Raw genomic sequence first — 25,134 nt, forward strand, 5'->3', positions numbered from 1 at the left:
CCATTTGCCCTGTCTGCAGGGGTGGTTTGCAGAGGAAAACAAATGAGGTCTACTATGTGAATACTAGATGTATTCCTCCACCCACAGTATTCTGCTGTACACTTGAATACTTAAAATACAACCAGTAATTACTATTACAGTATTTTTCAAGTGTGGTCTGCAGCAAATGCAACTTTTAAATCAGTACATTTTGCCTGTGTTTTTTTATTTTTATTTTTAATACTCTCCTACAGTTATTACACTGACATTAACAAAATCTGGAAGTAGTGAACCTCAAACATTGATAGAGCACATAGATAACATCTCCACTTACCTCTGGCAGAGAGAAAATCCACCCTTCTCTATCATTCCTGGAAAACCACAACTAAGCAGAGTCACTAGTCAATTGGTTTTATTTCAGAACAGTTGAAGCTTAAGTCCCAGATTAACAAGTCTCCCTCAAGTCAGAGACACTTATCCACCAAAAAAACAGGTGATTTCCTCTGGAAGTGTTGAGTACACTGGACCATGTCCCACTATTTTCTGGAAAAACTTATTGAAATTTAAAGTGGATGTGGTCAGAAGCTACTGGGAGGAACAGAGAATGGGCAAACTTCCATTGTCACTCTATTCCTAAGGCAGCCTCTCTTAAAATGCCGCATTTTCCCTGTGAAGTCATTGTAGGATTAGAAAATCTTAGGTAATAGGAGCTTGCTATATTCAAAGTGCTGAAATCTGGAGTATAGTTCTGAAAGAGAGAATTCACCTGTGACATGAAATCAAAAGAACTACAGAAAATAAATCTTCTGCCAATAATCATACATTAATTTTGATGTTGCATAGAAGTTTTATTTCCTATACCTACCCTGAATACACATAGGCAATATAATTTTACAAAGCCTAACACACCAATTTTAGAGGGAAAAAACCCAATCCTATAAGAAAAATTAAATAAATTTCCTCTTTCATGCCAGTGGAAGCTTAGCCCTGAAATCTCTATTATTGTGACATCATCTTCCTACCTTTCAGATATCTTTGTTAAAAAAAGCATTGGTTATGTTCCAGCACAATTAACCAAAGGAAATTAACGTAGCCAGGAGATTTGAAAGTTCCTTAGTTGATCTGCTGACAGCCTCCAAGGGCAAAAAATGGAGACTCATTATTTTGTTTTAGTTAAGCACAAAAGAAAAGGAAGGTAATTTGAGTTTAACAACAAATGTTATCTTGAAATTCTGCTACAGCTGGAGTATGACAAACAATGCTAGCTTACCCACAAAAGAAAAACATGAACCAAATTTCAAATAATTTTACAAAAGCCAAACTAAACTGTTTCTTACTATTACTTTGTTTCTGTAAGGAGAAAATACAGTTGTGCTATTTAATTGCTGTAATGAAGAGAAAAAGTTGTGTAAAGGTTTTGTGTGAATCAGCTTTCCAGCCAGACATCCTTTTTCTACCTCAACAAATTGATTTATTTAGAGCTGGCAAGATGGACAAAAAAAATATCTAAGATATTAGTCAACATTCTTTGACAGCTCCCAGTTCAATTCTGATTATAAACTGCCTCATCCTTCTAATCCCCAAACCCACATTCAGTATTGCAAAATACTTTCAGTACAAAAAAGGTTACTTTTCCTTGAACTTTAGGGAATGACTAGGGGTACCACTATTGCACTGCTTAGAGATAATTTTTTTCTTCCCTTTGACTACAAGAAAATTACAGGGGAAGAATTTGTCACATGTAAAGGAGAAATCAGAAGTCTGGTTTTTAATGTATTTTAGATCTATCAAATTTCAGATTTCAAGCTCTATGAATCACAAGTATAAAACATTACTTGTCAATTCACTATTGAAATAATGAGCATTCAGGAAGATACTGTTGCAACCTAACCTGTCAGATACCAGCTGATCTTCCACTGAACAGAATATTTATTAACAGATAAAATAATTGCATTCAGTATCAGGCCTAAGTGACATTGTCAGCCAATGCTATGAAAAAGTGGAACAGAAGTGTTACTTACAGTTACTAGATGCTCCTGTATAGTTCAGCACGTACTGATCTGTTACCAGCATCCTTTAAGTTTGGTATATATATATTCCAACAGCTTCATATTCTCCTTCTGTGTAGCATCTCCAACTCAAATATGAGAAAATACACTGCTGTGTTTAAATACTTACTTAATCAGTTGAATGAGGAGCTGTACTTCGGATGGGAGGGAAGAGAAGCCATCCCCATTCAACTGCCAGTAAATGTAACAGAGGAAACACCCTATGTTGACCAAATAAATGACTGCATTTTCTAATAAGCCAAGAAAAAATAAGAGAGATGGCTATACATGGATTTCAGCAGTGTGTGCATATACTGCATTCTCCACTGAATTCATTCCAGTTTGCAAGACATTGATGCATTTTCTGACTGACTCTGCTTAGGAGACAAGCTTTTGAAACAGTACCTTCAGCCCAAAAGCTTTTAGATGACAATCAAATCAAGATTTAATCAGTTCAACTTTGAACCAGAACAGCCCCTCATCCTGCAGGTCACCCCCTGGAAATATATTTATGTCGATTTATTTCTCTTCAGTTGCCTGTATAAACATGAAAAGTTTAAAAAATATAAAGCAAAGATCCACTCTTCGAAGACAAAATTCTTCTTAAGGCTGTAAACCTCCGACTCCCTGAAGGTGCATAGCAGAAATGGTAGAAATTGATTTAGAGGAAGGCTTCTATTAGTGAGAGCACTGTTCTCATTGCAAAGTCCCTCCCCTTGCTATAATCAATAATTTAAGCAAAGCCAAGAATCATGTCAGCCAAAATGGCCAGGATAACTTGACTGTTTCTTTCTTACAGAGTACAAGTAAAATTAAATTAAGGTCTGAATGGGAATGTATTCTAATTTAAAAATTAATTTGGCCAATCTGAGTTGTGCTTTTTGGCTTCCTTGTTGAGTAGGAGAGGAAGGATGGGCCCTTTGCTCCTACTAAAAACTTTAAGAGAAGTTCCAAAATCCACTTCCAAGAAGTAAAAGCCATAATCTTTGATTTAGAGTATTTTATCAGTTACATGCAAACAAAAAGTGTGCTCTACAAAGTTAAAGCTCTGACTTGCGGACTATGACAGTGCTACTTCTTCCTCAGTGCCCTGCAATGATGTCTGAGTTAATAACTGATACAGTGTTAAAAATTTATATTGACCTCTGTAGAATCTCAATCCAAAAGTAATTAAAAACCAGGAAAAATGCACTAAGTTAAATTGTGTTATTGTTTAGGATGAAATAGTTTTATTAAGAAACAGTTTAATGAAGAGTTCTGAGAATGATTTTCAAGCAAAAGCCTTGAACTAGTCTCACTATGTAATAAATCAGTGTATCAAATTATGTACATATAAAATAATCAAAATAACAAAAAGAAGTTAAAAAATAATCCCTGTAACACAACACCATATAAAAATGGATTGAAATGCCCCAGAGACACTATAAGCAGGACGCAAAAATATATGCTTTATATTTGGAGTTGTTCTCTCCCCAATGACTTCTCATCACTAAAGTATCAAGGACAAACCTACTGTGCAAGCTGAAGGAAACATACTGCTGGGCTTTACAAAACCAGATCCAGACACTACAAGGATCCTATTTGATGTCATTATCTTGAGCTCTGTGGCATCCAGACATTGGACATTTACAGCCTCATCCTGAGTACCCAGGGGCTCTCAGAATGAAGCAATCAAGTCCTAACGGCAAATATATGTGCTTTTATGGGATTGCTCTGAAAAGGCTTCGTGTCCCTTAAGGCAGGGACCAGACATCCACTCTCAAGCAGGACTGAGTTCAGAGCAAGGTCTCTGCATGCCAAGTCATATCACACAGCACCTCCTCTGGCCCGTGGAGATGCTCAGTACTGCTCTGATCTACCCCCATTCTCCTGATGCAACAGCAACAAACCCAAGGCTGTCTGCAGCACCACCGATTCCATGTCTTGGTGCTACATGCTGTAGGTTTCTGTATATCCAGAAAGTTCTGTATGTGCAATACCATAACTTGGAACAGCACCATTGTGACTCAAGGGACCCACAACCCACTTCAGCCAATCCCATGTTGTTAATTAAAGCCAAATTAGACTTCAATCACCTAATGCTTGACCTATGTGAGAATTCAGCACATAAGGAACCAATGCACCGAGAGACTGGGGTCTAAAGGAGCCACTAACTAGAGGAGATTAAAAGAAATACCTCCAGGTGCAAACATAATAGGGCAGGAACTTGAGGAGGATTTAAGTCTCTCTACAGTCACTGTACAGACATCTCCTCTCACAGGGGCCTGAACTTTGTCTTAGCAGTACTTCAGTATTAAATAACTCAGAGCTCCCTATTTTTGTGTTAAGTTTTCAGGACTTCTGTCCTGACATAACATCCCAGAACAAACAAAATCCCCAATACTCACTTCTGCTGTCAAACTTAGTCCATCTGATTTACTGTCATTGCCTTTGCGCTGGTCTTTCTTGCCTAACCTACTATCTAAAAACATCCCTGCTTGCTTCCACCTCTCCCAGTTGGTGCCAAGTCCTTATTTATCTCCACAGTTGCATATTATTTACTCTCCTTTTGCTTCCCCCTCCAGTGAGTCCCTCCTCCAGGTCATGTTCCATCTAACAGCCCATCTCCCCCACTTCACAACCCACTTGTTCCCCCATCAGCCTTCTCCTCTGAGAGCAGTGGGGTGACCAGTTCACCACTGTTGGGCTCGACACTGGCATCACAGCAGGTGCTCACAGGAGCAGCCCAGGCTTTACATTTCCACTCTGCAGAGTGCAAAGAGGCAGGAATATCTTATGAGCAGTAAACTTCCCAAGCTGTGCTGGCCATGCCCAGCTTGTACACCTGGTGAATCACTGCTACCCCAGCAAGTGCAAGGCCCTCCAAGAGCTCAAGGGCCACTGCAAAGACTAGAGGCTCATTCTGCTCAGTGGCAATACCATTCCTCTCCCACACCTCCTGCAGCTGATACACAGGAGCCTAGAAGATAACAAACAAGCACCCAAACAGGCTCCAAGGAGCTTCAGAGCACACAGACCCCATCTGGAAGAATATAGCCTTGTTCTCAGCTTGCCTTAACAGAGGTCTGCACATAAAGCATCCTCCCAAAGGTAATACTGTTCCTTCTCTTCCCCAGAGATATCTATACCCATTTCAAAGCATCAATCAGGTGGATTGAAGTTTGGCCTGACTTCTATGCAGCATTCAGAAGTGCTGAGGAAGAGGTTTACTGGATCGATTTCAGCCATAATTTTTTATTACTTGAACAGCTTTATGAACTGGAAAGTTTCTTTCTTTTTTTTTTTTTTTAAGGAGAGGTGGTTCGTCTGGTATGAGCTTATTGTGGCTTTTCCTCTGTGCAACTTCCTGCATTATCAACTGTCTGAAATCAGGATCCTGACTTTTCCCCATTGCCTTCTCTGTTTTCTCTTTCTTGTGGTTTGTTTTCCCTTCCTCTTTGCTTGGTCCTGTGTCTGACAATCCTAGGCAGAGGAGACCTCAGAGAGTACACACAGCATCCAGAATTGCACACTTCTATCCCTAAACTACACAAGCTTGGAAAGTTTCCAAAAATAGTTTGTCAAGTTAAGTACCTGACATGATAAAGTTATTTACCACATCTGAAACTTGAGTCTGCCCTATAGATGCTTAGGAGAGTTTTCCACTTTGCTTGAGCGCACAAAAAGCAAGTCCTAATGTCTCTTAACATTACACATTCACATAGAGTGCATTGTGGAGTTAAAGGAAACGTAGAGTGCTCTGGGCATCTTGTGAATTACTCAGGCAGTAGCATGACACTGGCATGTACTTCCCTGTGTTGTCTCAGCACCACCTCTGCTCCCCATTGCCACCTTCTACTTTCCCATACAGCTATACGTGCAGGCATTTGTTTATCCCACAACTACTCATTTTACTGAATAGAAAAATATTCATTTTTAACATGCTCAAAATAAGTATTGCACTTATACAAAGCAGCACTATGATATTTTCTGTATTAGGAATTACGTGCTTTACTAAGGTAGCAGTTGGGAAGTGTCCTGAAAAGACAACCACCAAACAAGAAATGAAATATTAAGGGAAAAACAACCCAATTTGTTAGACTCCCATCAAGTGGCAAAAGTTCAGCTGGAGTAAGGTCAAATCAATGAAGCTGTGCCAGGACCGGGCCACATTTGACACTATTTGTAGCCAAAGGACTGAGCTAGCCACATCAGTGCATTAGTAGTCAAAGCACAGCCAGCACAGGGCAAGTGTCTTCAAACTCAATCTCCCCCAGTCCCAGGGCACCCAGGGAGAGATGTCAGGCTAGGAGAGAGCTGTATGACAAACCATCCTCAACCCTTTGGGAACAATATAGCAGAGATTAAACACGGAGCTATTTTTAAAACAAAGACAGACATAGTAAAACAAAGAAATTTCATTTCTGCATTATAAGGCAGGTGTTTCAGATTCTATTCAGCTGGTTAATTCAGCTGTGTTACCTAATGTGCATCCTGCTCAGCCTGTGATTGTTTCTCCGAATTCAAGTCCTAGCTCTTGCCTCTTCTCTGCTGCCTGTTTTGGATACCACCAGACATCTCATGGGACACCAGGTGGGCAGCTGAACCAAGCTCACTCTAGGGAGGAAGTTGAATGGCTCTGATGAACTAAAAAATCATTATCTTTTTGATACCAGTTAAGTATGAAACTGTAACTAAGACCACACAATACCTTCTGGAAAACCTCTTCTATAGTCCCAAATTTTGGTAACTGCAAACAGAATTTGGAAGAGGATGTTAATCATTGCTATATAGAGCATCTATTCTCCCATTTTTCAATTTAAGCAAGCTAATTCACTTTTACATACCCATTTCTGTTATCTATTTCAATTCAAAAGGGTGCTGATTATTACTCTTAATTGTGGAATCTGGGTGCTGATTTTCACTCTTAATTGTGGAATCTTTAGATTTCAAGTCAGAGCACTAAAGCATCCAAGATAGGGATTTAGGTAGCTCCACTGAGAATCACAGAATAAAACCAACCTGACTGCCTAAACACAGCAAGCAGCCTCCCTGTGCAACTGAAAGTGGTAATGTGTGCTTGAGAGGATCATCTTTCAAGTTCAATATACTATCAAGTCCAATTTATTTTATAGTCTTCTACCAGTAAACCCTCATATCATGAACATTGTGTAACCATGGCTGCCCTTGTAGTTTTATTTCTAAAACTAATAAACTGACCCTAAAATCTTTTTATAAGGATATAGCTAAATAAGAGACAAATGTGCAGTTAGTAATTTCACATGCAGAATGTTACCTACACACACACTGGGGATACAGAGCAATAGTCACTTTTCTTATTTCATAAGCAGTCAACAAACGGTCAAGCCTGACACTATAAGACAGACACTATCCTTGAGACATGATTATCAGGAACATGCAGGATTAAAAAAATATATATATGTAACAGCCAATATTAAAAGTTTTCAGCCTTTAGGATGCACAGCAGGTGTGAACCAGACTCTTATTCCTAAAAATCTGAAAATTGGGTGTTTACTTAGAGCCCTACAACTGTATAGGTGGTTCTCTCTCTAGTTTTATAGGACTTGTGTTAATCCACAATGTAATTGAATCTATTTTTAGTACATAAATCTTCTTCCCCACTCAGGAACACAGAAAACATGTTCTGAGCAAGTAACAGACTTATTGTCTGTATCAGATAGGTACTGCAAAGGAAGAATTGTGCTTTTAAGAGGACATCCATTTTAATTTGGCCAAAGATGCTGGTTAAAATCAGAGGCAGAACTGACCGCTGCAATAAGTCTTTCTGACTAGTTCATGATTTACTGTAATTTTTATTGTATCCCCAGACGTGCTGTTATTTCAGACCACTCCTGATCCCCAAGGGCCAGTCTCACAGCTGCCATTTCTGCAGCTGTGGATTGAACTCATTTATTTGTAGCCAGCTATTAAACTGCCCTCTTGTATCTGCTTGGAGACCAGCAGCAGAGATGCATTTGGTATAATGCAATTGCACACAGCAGCACTCCTGAAAAAGAGGACACTCGTGGTTTTAATACCTCTTTGATATCAACTAGGGAGAAACAAGGCATGTGACCCAAAGGCTGAGAGACAGGAGAGCTTGAGGAGGCTGCTGCCCCTGCACATCCTCCCACAACCCCAAAGAGAGCAAGAAGGGCAGCTGGCACAGAGCAAGAAACATCTGCAGCTCTCTAGCATCATGTGGCCCATATCTCAGGGACTTTCCTAATTATGGGGTTATTCCTGGTTCCAGAAGGAGGGGGTTTTACTTAAATTAAAACAGAAAGCAAAAGCACATTCCAGTTTTCTTGTTGGTTTGGAGGCAAAGAGAATTCTTTTTATTTTCTGAAGAATTCTCATTTCTAATTCATTAGAGATTATAACACATAGCACTGCACTTTACTGTGGCAGAATCACTTTCCAGTGAAATTGTTTTTCAGGTGATACAAAGATTAAGAAATGTGTCCACCTACTAGGGAGCTTCTTAACAAAAAACAAAACAAAACAAAAACAACCAAACAAAAAAAGCAAGCCACAAACAGAACACATCACCCTCATTCTCTCCTAGGTTTGAGCTCTGGGGCATGTGCTTTGCTGCTGCTTGCACCACATAGATTCCTACAATGAATAAATACAAACTCAACCAGGTGAAACTGATGAATACAGAGAGGGAGAGAAGGTATAGGTAGACAGTGTAATAACACACTATGTGTTTCCTTTGAAAGCTAAACTAAGGAAAGTTTCTTGAGAGAAAAGGAGGAAGCATTCCCCATGATGTGAACCCAGTTCTGGTCCATTTGCAGTTTTACAACCACCTGGAGCTGGTGTCTGGTTATCCATAAGACGCTCCAAACGACAGAGGATTCAGCTGGATAGATACAGTAAGTCCCAGGAGAGATGCAGTGCCTGAGGCCAACAGAGGCAGGTTTCCTTGTTTGGGGGACTGCCTGCAGTGCTGGCTGTCAGTCAGCTCTGGTGGCAAGGCACTGCCTGTCTCTAGGAAGGCTGCCTGGAAACCCATTAGGGCTTGGCATGTGCTAAGATCTCGATGACATCCCATTGCTTTGCTGACTATAGGTTTTTTCTGCTTCTAAAATCATCACAGACTTTTTTTTTTAAGTACTGAAATTAAAAAAGAAGGTTAGATAGCTGAAAGTGCTAAAAAAAATATCTGAAAGCTGAGGTCAATGTAGTTCTTATCAAGATGCACATAGAGCTAATTTCTGTGGAGAAGAAAGGAGAGTTTCCTCAAAACACATTTCTTATACCATAACTGCGCTTGTGGTGGTCAATGCTCATTGTTAACGGATTCTATCATATCTGTTTATTACCATTTGTTTAAATAAGTCAGTTGTTTTGTATCTTTAAATTGAGTTGTATTTATTTTTGACCTCCTCAGAGAGAAAGCCAAGGCTCTTGAAAACACCTTTTTATTAGACCACACGTAGAAGCATCCTGCCCTAAGGAGGCTTCAGGAAGATTTTATCTAAACAATGATGCATTCCCAGTGCAATCAATTAAGAATAAATTTTTCAGGGTTTTTGAATTACACAACTCCAAAAGAAAACACATGAAAACAAAATAACAAAAATACCTCACGAAACAACATTCAGATTTCCAGGATTTGAATAATGTAATATTATTAAGAGTGGGAAGAGGAAGACAAAACAATTCAGAAGCCCTGAAAGAAGCATATTGTTATTTTCAACAGTGTCTTCCCAGGAAAACCATATTTCTATCATATTTCTGCATAAACTGGTGTGCTAAATACAATCTCAGGACTAAGTATTATTAATTACCCAGGCACCTGCTGGACTACATTCTTTTATGTATTAACTGTTCTCAATACTGGGCAATTTTTTTCACTTCCCACAAGTCATATGATTAAAACTTTCGTACATATTTTTTTCCCCTAGATAAATCTTTCTTTCTTTGGGCCCTAACATCTATTATTGGAACATAAATGCAAGGGTTGGAGAGCACTGAGCTGTGAAGACCCCACACAATGCTCTCCTCCTGCCCTAGATCCAGTGAAGAGCCCTGTCCATGCCCCAAACCACAGACCACCAGGACAGACATCGCCAGGGCTCCCTGCACAACTCTTCAGCTGGGAAGGTTTCTCTTTACCCATGTAGGCACACAGGGAGGGACAATTATCAAATGACTGGGATGTAGTGGGCATACTTACAAAGCTGTGCATAACAAAAGTAAAAATCTTCACTGAACCGAAAAATCATTGCTCGGAAAAGCTTTTTCATTGTGTGTAGTTAGCTATCAGTAGTTCAGTATCACCCAACAATCACGTTCCTCTCACAACATGCACCCACTGATTATTGAAGAACAATTATTTATAAACTAGCAAGAGGTGCAGTTAACATATTTCTAGGACCCTGTATGGGCCATCTGCTGGTGCTTTTCTTAAAGCTGCTACAATTGACCAGAAAGCTTCCAAGCATTCCCTAGCAGACCAGCAGCTGTGTACAAGGCCAGTGCTTGTATTTTCATACAATCCACTTCCCCACTGAAACTGCTAAACCACCTCTCTCCTTCCTGGCATCAGCTGAGAAAAGCTAAGCAATCCCTTTCTAAAACAGTGGCTGTGAGGAGCCTTTGCTTGTGTACCTGTTTCATCAGGCGAGCTCGGCGAGGCGCTGTCCTGGGACAGGGTAGTCCAGCTGGAGTCCTCATCACTTGGGGCCAGGTTTTGAATCCTGTGGAGGGCACAGTCTGTTTTAGCCCCAGTTTTTGGGTGATCTTTCTTTGTCTCAGGACTGGATGACACTGTGGCAACCTGGCCATCCTCTGGGCTCGGCATGTTGTTTTGTTTCCGGGGCAGGATTTCCCCATTGACAATAACGGTAGAAGCCTGGCTGTTGCTTTGTGCAGACTTATCTTCCATCGCAACAAAACCCTGCTCCAGATCTCGAGCTGATGTCTCTAGATCCGCATAGTAATTCAGGAAGCTCTTGGTCCTCCTTGGCTGCGAGGGTAATATTTCACAGCCAGAGGAATCCTGTGGGATCGGCTCATTGCTTTCAAACTTCTCAGAAGTTACATTTACGCCTGCAGTAGTACCGAGGTTTTTGTTGGGATCCTGCTGTCCCTGCTCGGCAGCTTTCCTGAGCTGGTTTTCTCCATTCTTCACCAGCTTTATATTGGCAGAGCCGTTCCCCAGAAGGGGCTGAGCTGCTGGATCAGAAAGCCCCATGGCTGTCTGAATGTTAGTCAGAGCATACTTTTTCCTGCATTTCGGAGGAGTGCTGTTCTTGGTCTCTGTGTGCCTGATTTCTGCATTCAGGAGCTCGTTGTGAGAGGAGCGCAGGTTCAGGGTGTTGGGCGGGGTGGCGGGGCTGTTGCGGTTCACAACGTCCGTCGTGCTGCCGCTTGCCATAAACACTGCCAACGCGTCCACGCCGGAATCGACTGAAAAGCAACAGAAACAGTCGTGAAACACATTTACATACACTCTTTTGCTAGGGCTTCTGGTAAAGGCGTGTAGCACTTTAGGTAATTGTTTTACAGGAGGAAAATTACAACAACCTAAGTGGGCAAGAGAAGAGAAAAAAAGCTTATCTTATTAAATAAGGAAGAACTGAGGCAGAAAAACGCACAGAGATCATCAGGACCATGAAGATGAGAAAAAGCAGAAAGCTTGACCCTATACAAGACAATTTTAGGGAAAATTTTTCATTGCTGATTCGGTTGAAGGCTGACTCTGGAGCAGCAGGGGTGTCCTTTGCAATATGCCTGGGACTCTCACTATCTTACCATAACTGTTTCAGTATTTCACCTCTGTCTCAGATGAGGAGGGAAATAAGTCCTCAAGCGCTCATCACTAGGAAGCAGAAATTTGAAATATTTCTAAGCAGACTGCAGACAGATGCTGCTTCTTTTTCATCTTTGGGTAGTGCTGTTATTGCTAAGCCTGACTGGCTGATCAGTTGTTTACTCCTAACACCTGCATTTTCTCTGCTATTTGTCCTTCTTTCTTTTCCCTCCCTCCCCTTCCTTTTAAATTTTTTTAGAAAAGGGAATTTTTTAGAGGGTCAGGGAAGACAAGTAGAAGATTATTTCACAAAGGTGTATTTGTATCCCTGTATCCTAGGGGCAGTGAAAAAAAAATCCCTTGACAAAATACCCTGCTGGAATTCAATCAACTTCAAAAAGAGGGCTGGTTCCAAAGATGGCTTACTATTTCTATAGCTCACAAAGTTCAAGCTTAAGGATAAAACATACATCCTAGGGCAGAGTACACATACGATGCTGCTAAATAATATCGTTCTTTTGTCTGCTTGTAAACAAGCTTCTGATTTTCCTTAGCCAGGGGCATAGCTCATGTTTTGAAAAACTATTTAGTTTATGGAGGGAACAGATTTTTAAACTACTAAAAATTGTCAAAATACTGACCTTTAAAAAAATTCATTAAAAAAACCTGTAATTTCTTCCTGTACCATCTATTTATGGCTTCCACTAACCTGGACAAGTACTCCATGAACACCTCAATTTATTGTAGTAGTCACAGTTGTTTGATACCTGGCAACTAAATTAGAAAGCAATAAATCACTCCCATCTGCCACAACATGAAACACCCTTCCTGTTGTTCCTAATTCTCAATTATCATTGACTGCTTATATTGCACATAAAAAGGTATCTGGGGCTTATCCATGAATGAAAAGCTGTAATTTGAGCTAGCTGATGACAGATCATTTCAGCTGAGCTGCGCTGCAATGGCAGAACTGACTGCTGTACAGGTTAACAAGAAATGAAATATATGGGTTCTAAAAGAACACATAATACATACAGAGAATGAAAAGGAGCACTTCACATTGTTACCTAAATGCAGGCACAGTTTCTAGTGTTCCCTTCTCTTTGATGTGCTGTCAAAGCTGCTCACTTGCAAACATCACTCTGGTTCATTTGAAACCAAGCAGATCAAGTAATAATACCCTTTGTTCCCTGAATTACCCACCCAGCTGTTGAAGAACAATTTCTAAAACTTGTTAAAAACAGAATTTATACTAAATTTTACAATTTTTCACGTTTGCCAATTTCTCAAGCCCTGGTCAATCAGCTTAAACCAACTGCAAATTCTTTAGAAGACAGATGACCATCTTTTACACATGCACATTTTGCACATGCTGTGCAAAAGCCATCATCTTAGGTAACAGCTAATCCAAAATAAACCTTAGCCACACAAGAGGCTTTAAAACACAACTATTACAAAATTTAAAGGAATATTATAAATTACTTCTCAGATAAACATGTCATATACACACACAGAGCTTTCTGGATCTTGTTCAAAACAAGCCAGGTCTAATGTAAGCAAGGTCACATCCGATCAGATGTTACCAAAATGTTTTACATGAAGCAGCTTCTACATATCAAGTGGCTGCTTTGTATTCTTTTCTGAATCACTCAAAATCTGACAACATGAAAGTCACATAAAGAGGTAAAGTAATAGGGCAGGATATTTCCCACCCCCTCCTCTGCCTGACCTTTAGAATTTGTGCAGTTGCATGGTATCCAGGGATTTCACTAGATTACATTTTACTTCAAGCTTCAGCAAATTAAAACAAGCATTTATGTTTTTCACCCATAAGTACAATTACCACAATATGGAACAAGAATGATATTTATTCTTCTCCTTTGTTACAAATGAGCCACTTCATGCAATGTTTGCCACTGTTTTTGTCACTGAACACATTCCTTAAAAAAATAATCTTTCTAGATAAAGCTTAAGTATTTGCTTGCCAGCTTATCTTTAGCTTGTTCCCTGCTGTTATTGTTTCATTGCTCAGAAATATTGTTAAGTATAAGCTCTTGGAAACATTGCAACAAAATGTATTACATTTTACTAATCTGCTTGATAAAGGTTCTCCATTGATTTGATGCACACTGGCACATTGTTCAATGACTGAGCCAAGGAGTCTTTGTGACCCACATAGTGTTTGTGACTTGGGTGTTAAGTTGGGCTGGTGTATGACCCTGAACAGAAAAATGTCAAAACAAACCTTTCACTAGACACCATCTCCCCTCCTGACCCCATCTCAGGGGATCTTTTGATCAAACCATCATGATCCAAAGATCAATGAACAGGCAAACAGCAGCACAAGGAGTGCACAGAGTGAAGCAGGCTGCTCTCTCAGGAGTCACGAGCCTGCTCGCAGGATGTCACCCTGTGCTCCAGCCACACCCTGGGATGCACATGGCCAGCTTCCCTCTGCTCTTGGAAGCAGACACAGATGTGAGAAAAAGGGAGAAAAGAGAAAAGAAGGCAAAAAGAGAAGAAGTACAGATGGCCAGATCTTCCATCTCAGGGGTAGAAGTTGCTACGAGACTAGAACTAAAGTGCCAGAAAAATTGTAATGCAAGGAAAAGCCTAAGAGCACTGAAGAAAGATTGCACAGCAGAACAGTGTATGGAAGAAGAGAAATAGCCTGTCCCTCCTCCTATGTACAGGACACAATGATGCTTGAAACACGTAATTTTTCCCAGAGGAAGCACATCCCAACTTTCTAATTAAAAACTTCAATAAAATGCAGGAACCCTAGATTCCTGCATCCAGGACTGACCCGGGCAGGCTCCATCCCGCTCTCAGACAGCTCCTTGTGCTGCCTGGCCACCAGCAGAGACCATGCTACTGGCACAGGACCCCATATTTTCAATTTCTCTACCTTCTGCTGAAGAACAAACACAAATGGACAACCAGACCAGGAGTCACTGAGTTGATACATATATCTCAATTTAAGTGGGGGAACACTGCTAAGTTGCAACCGAGTAAAAGCAGGTACAACACTAAAAAATACTCTCCTCTGGTGAAAAGCTAACATTAGTTAGAACATTATCATTACTGGGAATAATAACATGGTTAAATTGTTGGTTCTTCAAGACAGCACTTAACTCAGTAGATCTGTCACAGCAATTCATTAAGGGTTTCAACTTGCTTATTTTTTAAAAGAGTTCCCAGGTTCAACTGTAGGCTTTTAACAGTCTTACAGATACTGATTAAAATACTTTTACCAGTATAATGTGTTTAACACAGAGTAGTGCAAATTCTCTAAGGATCCTAATAATACAAATAATGATATTACTTGAATGGCTTTTATTGATGTTTTTCAATCTTGTCATAAAACTTGCAGAGCTAGAAGAAGAAAAAGAGAGAAAAAGCCATTGCATGACCAATTTGTCTTTGCCATCTAGTGACTTTTTTGCAATGTATTGTCCCCAGGAAGATTTTTAAAAAGTTTTGAAAGTTTTTAAAAAGCTGAATAGAGAATTTCTTCAAAAAGGCACTGTTAAAAAACCTAGTAAGTACTTTCTCTTTTTCATATGCAAAATGAAAGTGAGATACGTGCGTGGAAAGAAGAAGAAAAATAAGAGAAGAATTTCACATATTTGCACAGCAGAATCTTTTAAAGGGCATCTGACCTGGAAGTACTTCTGACATGGCTCGCGGGACATCAGCAATGCCTCAGGAAATAGTTTATAATTTGAAATCTGAAAAGAGGGACCATTTAAGAATTAAAACAAAGGGAAAACACAAAAGAAAAATACCACATTTTAGAAGCTCCTGAGAGATGTTAAGCATTTCAAATAAAGCTCACAGCATAACAGTGAGGATCTTTTGAGTTTTTAATGATATTTGAAAGTCATTAAAGTATGGGATAGGCTAGTCTGCAGCAACATGAACATGTGATTAAAAATAACTATTATATTTTTGTTAATGTACAACTTTTCTAGGAACATAAATTCAAAAATATTCTCCATATTTAGTCAACATACTGTAGCAAAGACTTAAATACATTGGAAAATATGAGGTTTTTCCCCATTACAGCTTACTTAGGAAACCACAGCAGCACTGGTAAAAGAAAACATAGCAGTAAGGCAGGTTCACAAGAAAATTTGCAGAATGAGATCTAGCATATGAAACTAAGAAGCACAAGGTTGATCTCACAGGAGGGAATCATAAAAAGAAAGTCAGGCAGTAAATTCCAATATGGGACCTTTTCCTGGCCGTCTTCTCATAAATAAACCATTTTGCCAAAAAGTCTGGTTTAGATATGAATGACACACACAGTGAAAGAGACAAGGCACTCATAACAATTTTTGTCACTGCATCTAGGAAACATAGGAAAAAAATAATACAAATCTTTCTAAAAATCAGATTTCTCTTCTGCAAGGGTATCTCTTGTGTATAAAACATTTAATGATAACTTCATGCCATAGGACTTGAGGCACAGGTCTTATATATTTGGGCTTTGGTTAAAGTCTAAACAGCTATAGAGAACACCTTCATTATACAATGATTGCGTCTCAACACCAGCTTACTCCCTTCACTTCAAAAGGGTGAATTCCAATGTTAAAACATTCATTCTAAAACTAGGACCAGCTAAATGGTAATAGTTAAACAGATGTCAGCAAAAAGCATCCTAATAAACTCCAAATTTATATTATTAGCTGAAATCTGAATCTAGATACTAAAACCTTTCTTAGTACCAAATGTCATTTGATTCTTCTTATCTAGATATCTACACAAATTCCAGTCAACACCTAACACTTTCAGAATGGAAAAGGAAAGAAAATATTCAAATGAAGTGCTGTAGTAGACCAGAGACTACAGCCAATTATTTCTTTCCTGCTCCTCCCTCTGGCAATGACCTCTTAGCTGGACTGAGCTTGGAAGCTGGAAGGAGAAAGCTCAGCAAAGCCAAGAAAGTGAATTATGATAGTGGGCAGAGCAGTTTGGGGAGTGCAAGAACGGTAAAGGAGCAAGGCTGCAAGTACCTTAGAGACGGTGCTCTCAAATATATCTGCAGATGACTCCACACAAATCTCTGAGTTGCTGAGGGTGGGAAGGATCTCTCCAGATCATAAAACACAACACTTCTGCCCAAGCAGGTAATCACTGCTGCCCTCTCTACTCTACCCTGGATCTGTCCTCACATCAGAATAAAATCACCACTTCAACCTGATTGCTAAATGCAGCTTCTCCCATTTCCAGTTATTTCCTGCTTCACCTAGTCCTACTGAAACTACCATCTGGTAACCAGCTTTCTGTCCTGGCTCCTCCATCCCCAAGAGGCACCCTGCCAGTCCCTGCTGCCACAATAATGACATTTCTCCTTTTAGAGCTAATCATGCTGCCAACCAACTGCAACAGCCTAGCAGCAACGCTGTTTCTGTTCTAGTGGTGCTCTAATTAAAGGGAATCCATAAAGCTCATCTGTCTTTATGTGGTATAATTGAGGGAAAAAAAGCTTCAGATCCTCAATGAGTTGTAGCACTCAAGTTGAATATGCCTTCCCATTTACCATTTTTTCCTTCCCCCTTCCCACAAAGCCAGTCAAACTCCTCATCCAGAAAAAATTCTGAGATAAGATGCTTCTCAGAATCAGATTCTAACAGATACAAAGAAAAAAAGGAAAATAATAAAAATATTAATGACAAAAAGAAACCATCTAAATCCACTGTTCCTGTACTTTTTTTTTTTTATATTAAGATAGGTACATCTAAATAATCAGTGTATATTTGACTACCTGACTGAAACTTTATATTGCAGAGAACATGGGTCATCTTGTGCTACTACAGTACTCCCAAATCAAGTAACCACTTTAAGAAATAAAAAGCAATTCTTCCATTTATATAAGGTATAGCCATGGCATGCCATAACGACTGAGGGAAAATTAACGATTTAGTGAGTGGAAAAAAACCAAGATGGCATGCTAAGTCTTTTCCAAATTCAATTTTCTCCTTTTAATTAGATTTTCCCCCATGTGTAGAATGGAACAGTCTGGTAGGCCAAACCAGTGTTGCCACAGCAAGAAGATAGAGCGTGTTTTATCTGCTGGCTACTTGTGAGCACAGATAACAAGACCTTCTGTCATTGGATCTATATATGTTCACAGTGACATTTGCTAAGTGAACGACTGTAATTTTCTCTAATCCCACTTTTTAAAATAAACTGCTGAGCCCTAACATTCCACTTTTTAAACTGTCACATAAATTACTCAATCTCTACAATAAAGATCGTGCCTCGGACTTATTTGCTAATTTACAAATATCCCCACTTTTAACATAAGTGCTAGCACAGGGCACAAGCAAAAACATAATTTTCCCTTAAACAGAAGCAGAAACTCAGAAACTGTAACCTGAATTTCTGCAACTGAGATGATCAATAAAGCAAGAAGAACTTCTATACTCTGCAGCCTCAATCTCAAGTGCCATCCAAAAATAACTCTAACCAAGTCTGAAGGTAAACAATGTGTAATCAAAGCTGATCAGAAATACCAAAACCAAAATGTCATATAAAACAGAAAATTAGGATAAGCTGCCTCAATGAAAAAATGTTACCAAAATGTTTTGTAGGACAGGCAGCCTACCCATATGCTTGATGGAGCGTTAGAAAGGAATCAAGGGCCACAGATTTGGCACATAAAATGACTTTGATTCAGACTGATTTAACACCAGGGATTTTTCAGCCCCACATAAATTTAACTTGGATTTGTCATTTGTTGTATGTTGCTAAATCAGGAAACAGCCACTCAAAAGATGAAGGATTCCTTAACAGGCTTAAGGAAACCCATAAGGTCCAGGACCAGCTTTCCAGCTGTCTGAAACAGCACTGGCCCAATCCCAAGCTCTTTGATCAGGTGACACAGGCACCAAAAGCAGGAAAGACATAAAGCACAGGTCACAGCACTAGTAAGAGAAGTAGGTAGAATGTTAACTGAGACCCTGTCAGGTGGAATGGTCAAGGTTCCAGCACAGATGCTGTGCTGGAAAGATAAAAATAAAAAATTTAAACAGATTATTATCAGTAACTACCTCCCACACACCTTGTGTGTGGCTCTGCAATTTGCAGCTCGCAAACACTCTCTGTTCCTGCAAAGCCTAGAAACAAGGCTGCATACTCCTGAGCACAATCTGCTTCTCCAAGAACAACTAGCTGCATGCACATAATTAAAGATATTTCAGTTTCCCTTTTTAAACTAATTTATTTTAAACTTCTGATGGCCTGGCTTTCACCTGCTACAGCTTCATCTGCACTCTGGAGCACATATTACAAATTTATGGCTAGTTATACATTAAACTTTTATCAAACAAGGTTATCCAGAAATGTTTTTATCCTCAGATTACCCAGACTGGTAGCAATAGTTTTGAGCCAACTATTTTTACTGCCTCATAGCTGAGATCTTAAGAAGAATTTGCAAGAGCATTCTACAGCAAAAATTCTTTTCTCTTTACTGTAAAATTTTACTTAGTACCAAAGAAGGCTCCAGGGATGAAACTTGAAAACTAAAAATGGAAAATAATCCTTCGGTCGACTCTCTGCAACTCTACATGGAAACAAAGAATAAAAGTATGTGTCTATCAAAAGTATCAATATAAAGAAAACATCTAATTTCATTAATTCCTAAGTGTTTGCAAATAATTTCAAATTCCTGAAAGTAAGTTGAGACCAGTGAGTAAAAATAAAAAATTCAAGTCTCAGACAAACAAAAAAAGAGCAGTAGAGTGCCAGCTTTTGCACAATGAGACTATCAGGGCTCTCCAGAAAAGCAAATTAAAATATGGCATGCTGAAAAGATTGTTTGTGTTCCACGTACTTCGAAAACATTTTGTGTCTATATTAATCTAGGTAATTCGTATTATTGATAATAATTCTGTATTGTCCTAGGTAAGGTTAGTATATATATGCAATTTTAACTACATCTGCTAAACTGTTTGAAAATTGGACTCACATGTCCTATGCACATATTCCTTGCCTCCAGTAAAGGAACAGAGATCAGGGTACATCAAACCAAAAAAGTCTCTACATTTCCAGTCTGTTTTTTCATCAAAGGCTGAACTAAAATAAGGCTCATTACACGAAGACATACACCTAGCAAAGCTGAAAGTCTCCCGCAAATCCACGTGTTCTTTTCAATCAAATTTCAATGGGACAAATCAGAAATATTTCAAAACATACAACAGTTTATAAACCAAGTGTTGCAGTACTGCTTGAGCTGACAGAATGCCAAGGGATTAAAAAGAGCCATACCCCACAGTAACCCTCCCAGTGTCATTATGGTACTAGAATACAGCAATGACTTGAATCCCAGCCTGATGCAGGCAGTAGAGCTCCCTCAGAAGGCTCTGTCCATAATGCTCATATAGAAAACAAACCACGTGCTCATAAATGAAATCAAACTATCATATTTGCTTTATGGTCCCCATAAACTAAACAGATCAATCCATAATAAAGTGGAAGGAGAATGTAACAGAAAAGCAACTGCACTTACTGGCATTTATATTAATTACACTGAAGTGTGTCTGAAAGCAGATTCAGTTTCAACAAACTTGGCTGTAGAAATCATTGAACAAGTGGAAAAGAACAAACTACCAGTATTACTGGCCTGAACTCCAACACAGAATCTTGAGTTCTTGATCTGCTAGTCAAAATTCTCTGCTCTTCTTTCTTATCTACAAACTCCACAAGGTATCAAATACCAAAGGAATTAGAGTTTCTGTGAAAGGGGACAAGCGCATGATGCAAATCTGCTAACATGGTGCTTCTCCATGACCATGAGCAACCCCAAGTGGAATGACAAGAAATCTTCGCCTTCTATCTCTGACTCCCCCATGAAGAAGAAATTGACATGTCTGAGTCCTGAGGTAGGGCTACTACTTAATTATGCTAAGAAATAAATGCATAAGTGACAATAGGCATTCAGAGTACTACACAGTCCCTAAAGAAAGTTTTTCATCTGCAGGTTCTGAGTCAGCTCCTATCTGCCAACAGGAGCACGTGCTTTAGAGCTTCACCAGGATCACTCAAGAGGAAGATAAAGTTCTTATGCCAGTCTCCACACAGCTTCCTAGGGAAGGCAGAAACCAGAGAGACTTTAATGAAGAGAGGTGTCATTTAATGAACATGTGTCATTGGGTATTTCTGCAATTTCCACTCCATCAGTCATCTGTGTTCCTGCCTTTTCCTCAGCTATTATGTGGAGCTCTTAAAGAAACCTGACAGAGAAGTGTCACCTGCCCAAGCATCACTGAGCAGTGCTAAGCTAGAATCTCATTTACACTAAGATGTCTTTGTTTGGAAAGAAAAGGTCAGGAGATACAGGGCAGGATTTTGCAGATGTAGAATTTTACTGGCACTTCTACCAAGAGTTGTACAATGCATACACTCCTCCTCCTTGGGGTGAGGTGACTCTTTGGATCAGTAACCTGGTATTCTAGGAGCAGCTCCAAGTCCACAGAGCCACACCATGACATATTTTTATACCAAATCATCTTGTGCTAATGATAGCAATGTAATTATCAGCACCGGCTGCAAGACCAGAAGTTTGGGGTTCATTCAGGGGGGTTTGCTATTATTTGTAGTGTCACCATTCTCATATTTGTTTCTTTATCTCACTGCAGTGAAACTAAGATTTTTCAGCATTTTCATGAAACAACTGCTCCCTTACAAGCTCAGTGCAAAGAAAGGCACGGTTGGGCATTCCTTGGGAAACTGAATAGACAGAGGCAGAGCAGAAATTTGAGCATTCCTCAAGGGAAATCAAACCTCAGGTTTATAAAATCAACCCTGCTCTCTCTCCCCTCAAACACTTTGAATTCTTTATAAGAGCAGCTTTATCATGAAGCAGATGATCGTGAAGAACCAAGACTCAAACCTCTCCCATCTGCAGTCCAGGGGAGTGCCATCTCATGAGGAATATTTCCTCTCATTATCATCTTTGATTTATGAATGCTTCAGGAAAACGGCATTTCCCAAAAAAAGTTTGCTTGGGACAAAATGTCACTCTCCAGCAGAACTTCCTGAAATAAAACCTGAGTCAGCTCTACAAATTATACTGCAGAATCACATCAAAAAAATCATTCCATATGGGCCTTACTCTGAGTCACTAATAGGTCAAAAATCCAGAAATCCACCTCTATCTGCCACAAATAAAAAGAATGACTTAAGAGTGGGACATGTGGCACCACTGTCCATGGGCAGCAAGGGCTGGTCATGCAGTTCCAGGTGCAAGCAAGTCCCTTCCTCCCAGTGAAAGCTGATGTGCCGCTGCAGGACCAAGCTTCCACCCCTGCATGCTTCAAAGGTCAGCAAGTGCAGAAAACTACCACCCACATATTTCTGTACTTTCTCATTTCCAATGTCCTCTGAAAAAGTGGGCTTTTTTTATTTAAAGCCGTCTCACAAAACTGTGCCTTTTTTATTCTTTATTATTATTACTGTTATTAGTGTTGCTGCTGCTGCTGCTGTTTAAGCCCTTTGTGAGCACTGAATGCCAGCAGGAAGGCACTGGAATCAAACCCATTTTCTTCAAAATACTTGGTCAGATTTCAATGTCATACAAAAGACTACAACTAACTAATATGTGTTTTTATACTCTGGGATATGCATGGACAAGCCCTTTACAAAGTTTTTTTCCAGATATACAAAACCCTTTGAGCATAGAAAAAAAATCTTGGTATTACATAAAAATTTGAGGCTACCTGAACATCACAAACACAACCATGTTTTCACAAGAGCTGCTGCAGCCAATGCAGAAAAGTGGAGTTTGTAAGTAAGTATTACAAAAATATAAATAAAAAAACTCAGGAGAAATTAATGAAAGAAGTCTGTTAAAAAAAAACCCTAGCTTTTCAGTAGGTGGAGACTGCACATCCATCCTTAGTCTGTATGTTTTCACAAGGAAAATAGAGAAAAGAAATAAAATCAAATAAAATAGTACACAAGGGAGTGTTCAATCAGGACAAGCAGCGTTAGACAGTGCCAGGGATATGCTTTAGATTGTTTTGCTTGCTGACTATAATCAAGGGAGATCATTGCTCTCTTAATTACTCTTTTTAAAAGTCTAAACCAGCAGGCACCTGTTAAATTTTCACCTCTCCATTTTACAATTTAAACACCTTGCTGTTTTTTATATCTTCAGCATCTGTATAGGAAATATATTTCCTAGCATTGGGCTTCAAATAAGTAATTTTCTATTTAAACTGTTACATGTTTCCATGACTATAAAACCTTTTGTTATTCTCATAAGACCACACACTATTCTATCTAATAAATTTATGAAATCATTCAAAAAAACAGTCAATGCCATAAATGGATGAAAGGTTACCTTACCAGCTAAGAGTCAATACAGATGCTATATTCCACACAGACTAAATCCTTCCCTTCATAGATTTATTTAGGTATAGGTTTATGTATATGTATAAGATTAAGTCAGGGACTAAATTAAGGCTGTACCAAGTCCTTTATGTACACCATTAAGATTGCAACAACTGTAAATATGAAATACAGTAACTGAGATGGTGTAATACTCATTATTTATGCAAAGAACACAAAAGCAAAATCATGTGTTTTATCAGCACTTTCATCAAGATCTAATCTGTTATCAGAGGTTTCATTATGCTCCACATTTCCCAAATACTGGGAAATTTCAATACCATTATTGCTGGATGTCCAAAACATGTTATGTTAAGCACCAGGAAGTTGCACAAATCATACAGTAAAAAAAACCAAAAACAAAGAAAGTTTCCTGGCTTAGAAACCCTGACAGGTTAAGGAAGGGGAAAACTTAGCTTAACAAAAGTACAAAGCAGTCATGAAGTAGGTGTTTTGATATCTCTGCCTCAAACTGAGGGAGCTCTGGTGCCAATTGATTCTGACCCAAGTTTTGGCCCTGGCAGATGATGGGAGCCCTAGCTTTATCCCAAGTAAACAATTTAACTTCTTCATGCATAAAATGGTTCAACTAGACAACAGGAAAAACATTTCAGGCTCTTCTGGTAAGAATCTAATGCCTATTCCTTGTTCTTTCTAAGCAGGAATGAATTTGATTAGATACTTCTACACTAGAACATCTTAATTGTCTGAATTTCAAGCCGAGACAAATATCATGTCCAGCAGTACATCAAGAGGCCACATTTGAAAGCTAGTGCCTAGAATTAATGGCAAGTGATTCAAACAGATCAGTCCAACTCAGTACTCCAGCACCTGACCACCAAAGATCTGTCAAAACTGTAACAACCGTTTATTTCCTCCACTGTGGTATAGACAATATCTCTCAAACAAATCTTTGGACACAGTACCTAAGCTGGCTCTAATGCACCATTTTAACCCATATCTTTATGATATCTATTATTACTCTGTAGCAGAAAGTAACCATGCTTTACTACTTCCTAGGGTTTAGACCTGTGGTTAGGCAAAACCCCAAAAGTCAGGTTCTAAATGCAGGATGTCACCATGCAGTTCCTCATGTCCATGGCAGAGCCACCACAGAGGTTCCTGTCCTGCCACAGCTGTCAGTCCCACTGCAGTTCACCACTCAAATCAGCTAATGCAAGTATGTGTGGAGCCAGATGCCTGAAGTGGTCATGGGTTTTAAAGAAGTCTTTCAAGGTACAGAAAGAATGTTACAGAAGTGAGAGCTTATCAAGCTGGCTTTGATGGCAATAAAAGCCTTGTGGGATCATGTTCTGTTGCTACAGCAGAAGGAAAAGTGAATACAAAAGTTAACCTGCCACAACTTCACCCCAGTAGCCTGAGGGATCAACAGAAAATGCACAAGGACCAGCAGCAGACTTTTGGAGGTGAGGTGCTACCCCCCAGCTCTCCAGGGAAATCACATCAGCTCTCTTCCCATGTTCTGCACTGTGGAACCACTGCAGTGTGATGGCTGATAAAAGGAGTGATAAATTCTAGGAGCCCTCTTTTTGCACTTCTACAGAAGACAAACTTCAGTAAGAGATGTTGTAATACAATCCAGTAGGATACAATTCAGAGGAAAGAAACAACATGAATAATATTGAAGTCAAGAATATAAATAATCTGGAGATGTTAGCTGCAGTTGTAAGCAATTGAAACTGTAGTACACAGTGACATTTTTGGCTAAGCTCAAGTAGCTTGTTAATTTGAAGGTATATGGTATTAAAAGCTTGAGATGGATGAGAAGAGGAATAGCAGCTAACCTTAAAACTCTATAATAAATGAAACTGGAGACCTTGAACACAAACCACAGCACACTACAGTAGATCTGGTCAAGTCACACAGCAAGCCACTTTTTAAAGTTCTGGAAAGCACTTTTGCAGTTTAAACATAAATCAATAC

At 39.3% G+C, this 25,134-nt stretch overlaps 1 protein-coding gene across 47 annotated transcripts in view; it reads right to left on the minus strand.

Moving 5' to 3' along the window:
- The window catches only part of APBB2 (amyloid beta precursor protein binding family B member 2), a 158,508-nt gene that overhangs the window by 75,798 nt on the left and 57,576 nt on the right, over positions 1-25,134 (minus strand). For 24 of the 47 annotated variants that reach the window (XM_086891259.1, XM_086891264.1, XM_086891280.1 and 21 more), the window contains one exon: positions 10,650-11,450. In XM_086891259.1, coding sequence (XP_086747385.1) covers positions 10,650-11,450 — 801 coding nt within the window. Of the gene's footprint in view, positions 1-10,649; positions 11,451-15,455; positions 15,525-25,134 lie in introns of all 47 variants that reach the window. The other 23 variants (XM_086891292.1, XM_086891296.1, XM_086891272.1 and 20 more) reach the window with 1 other exon arrangement.

This window comes from Cyanistes caeruleus, chromosome 5 (genome assembly GCF_971803275.1).
Source record: "Cyanistes caeruleus chromosome 5, bCyaCae1.hap1.1, whole genome shotgun sequence".
Taxonomy (NCBI): Eukaryota; Metazoa; Chordata; class Aves; order Passeriformes; family Paridae; genus Cyanistes; species Cyanistes caeruleus.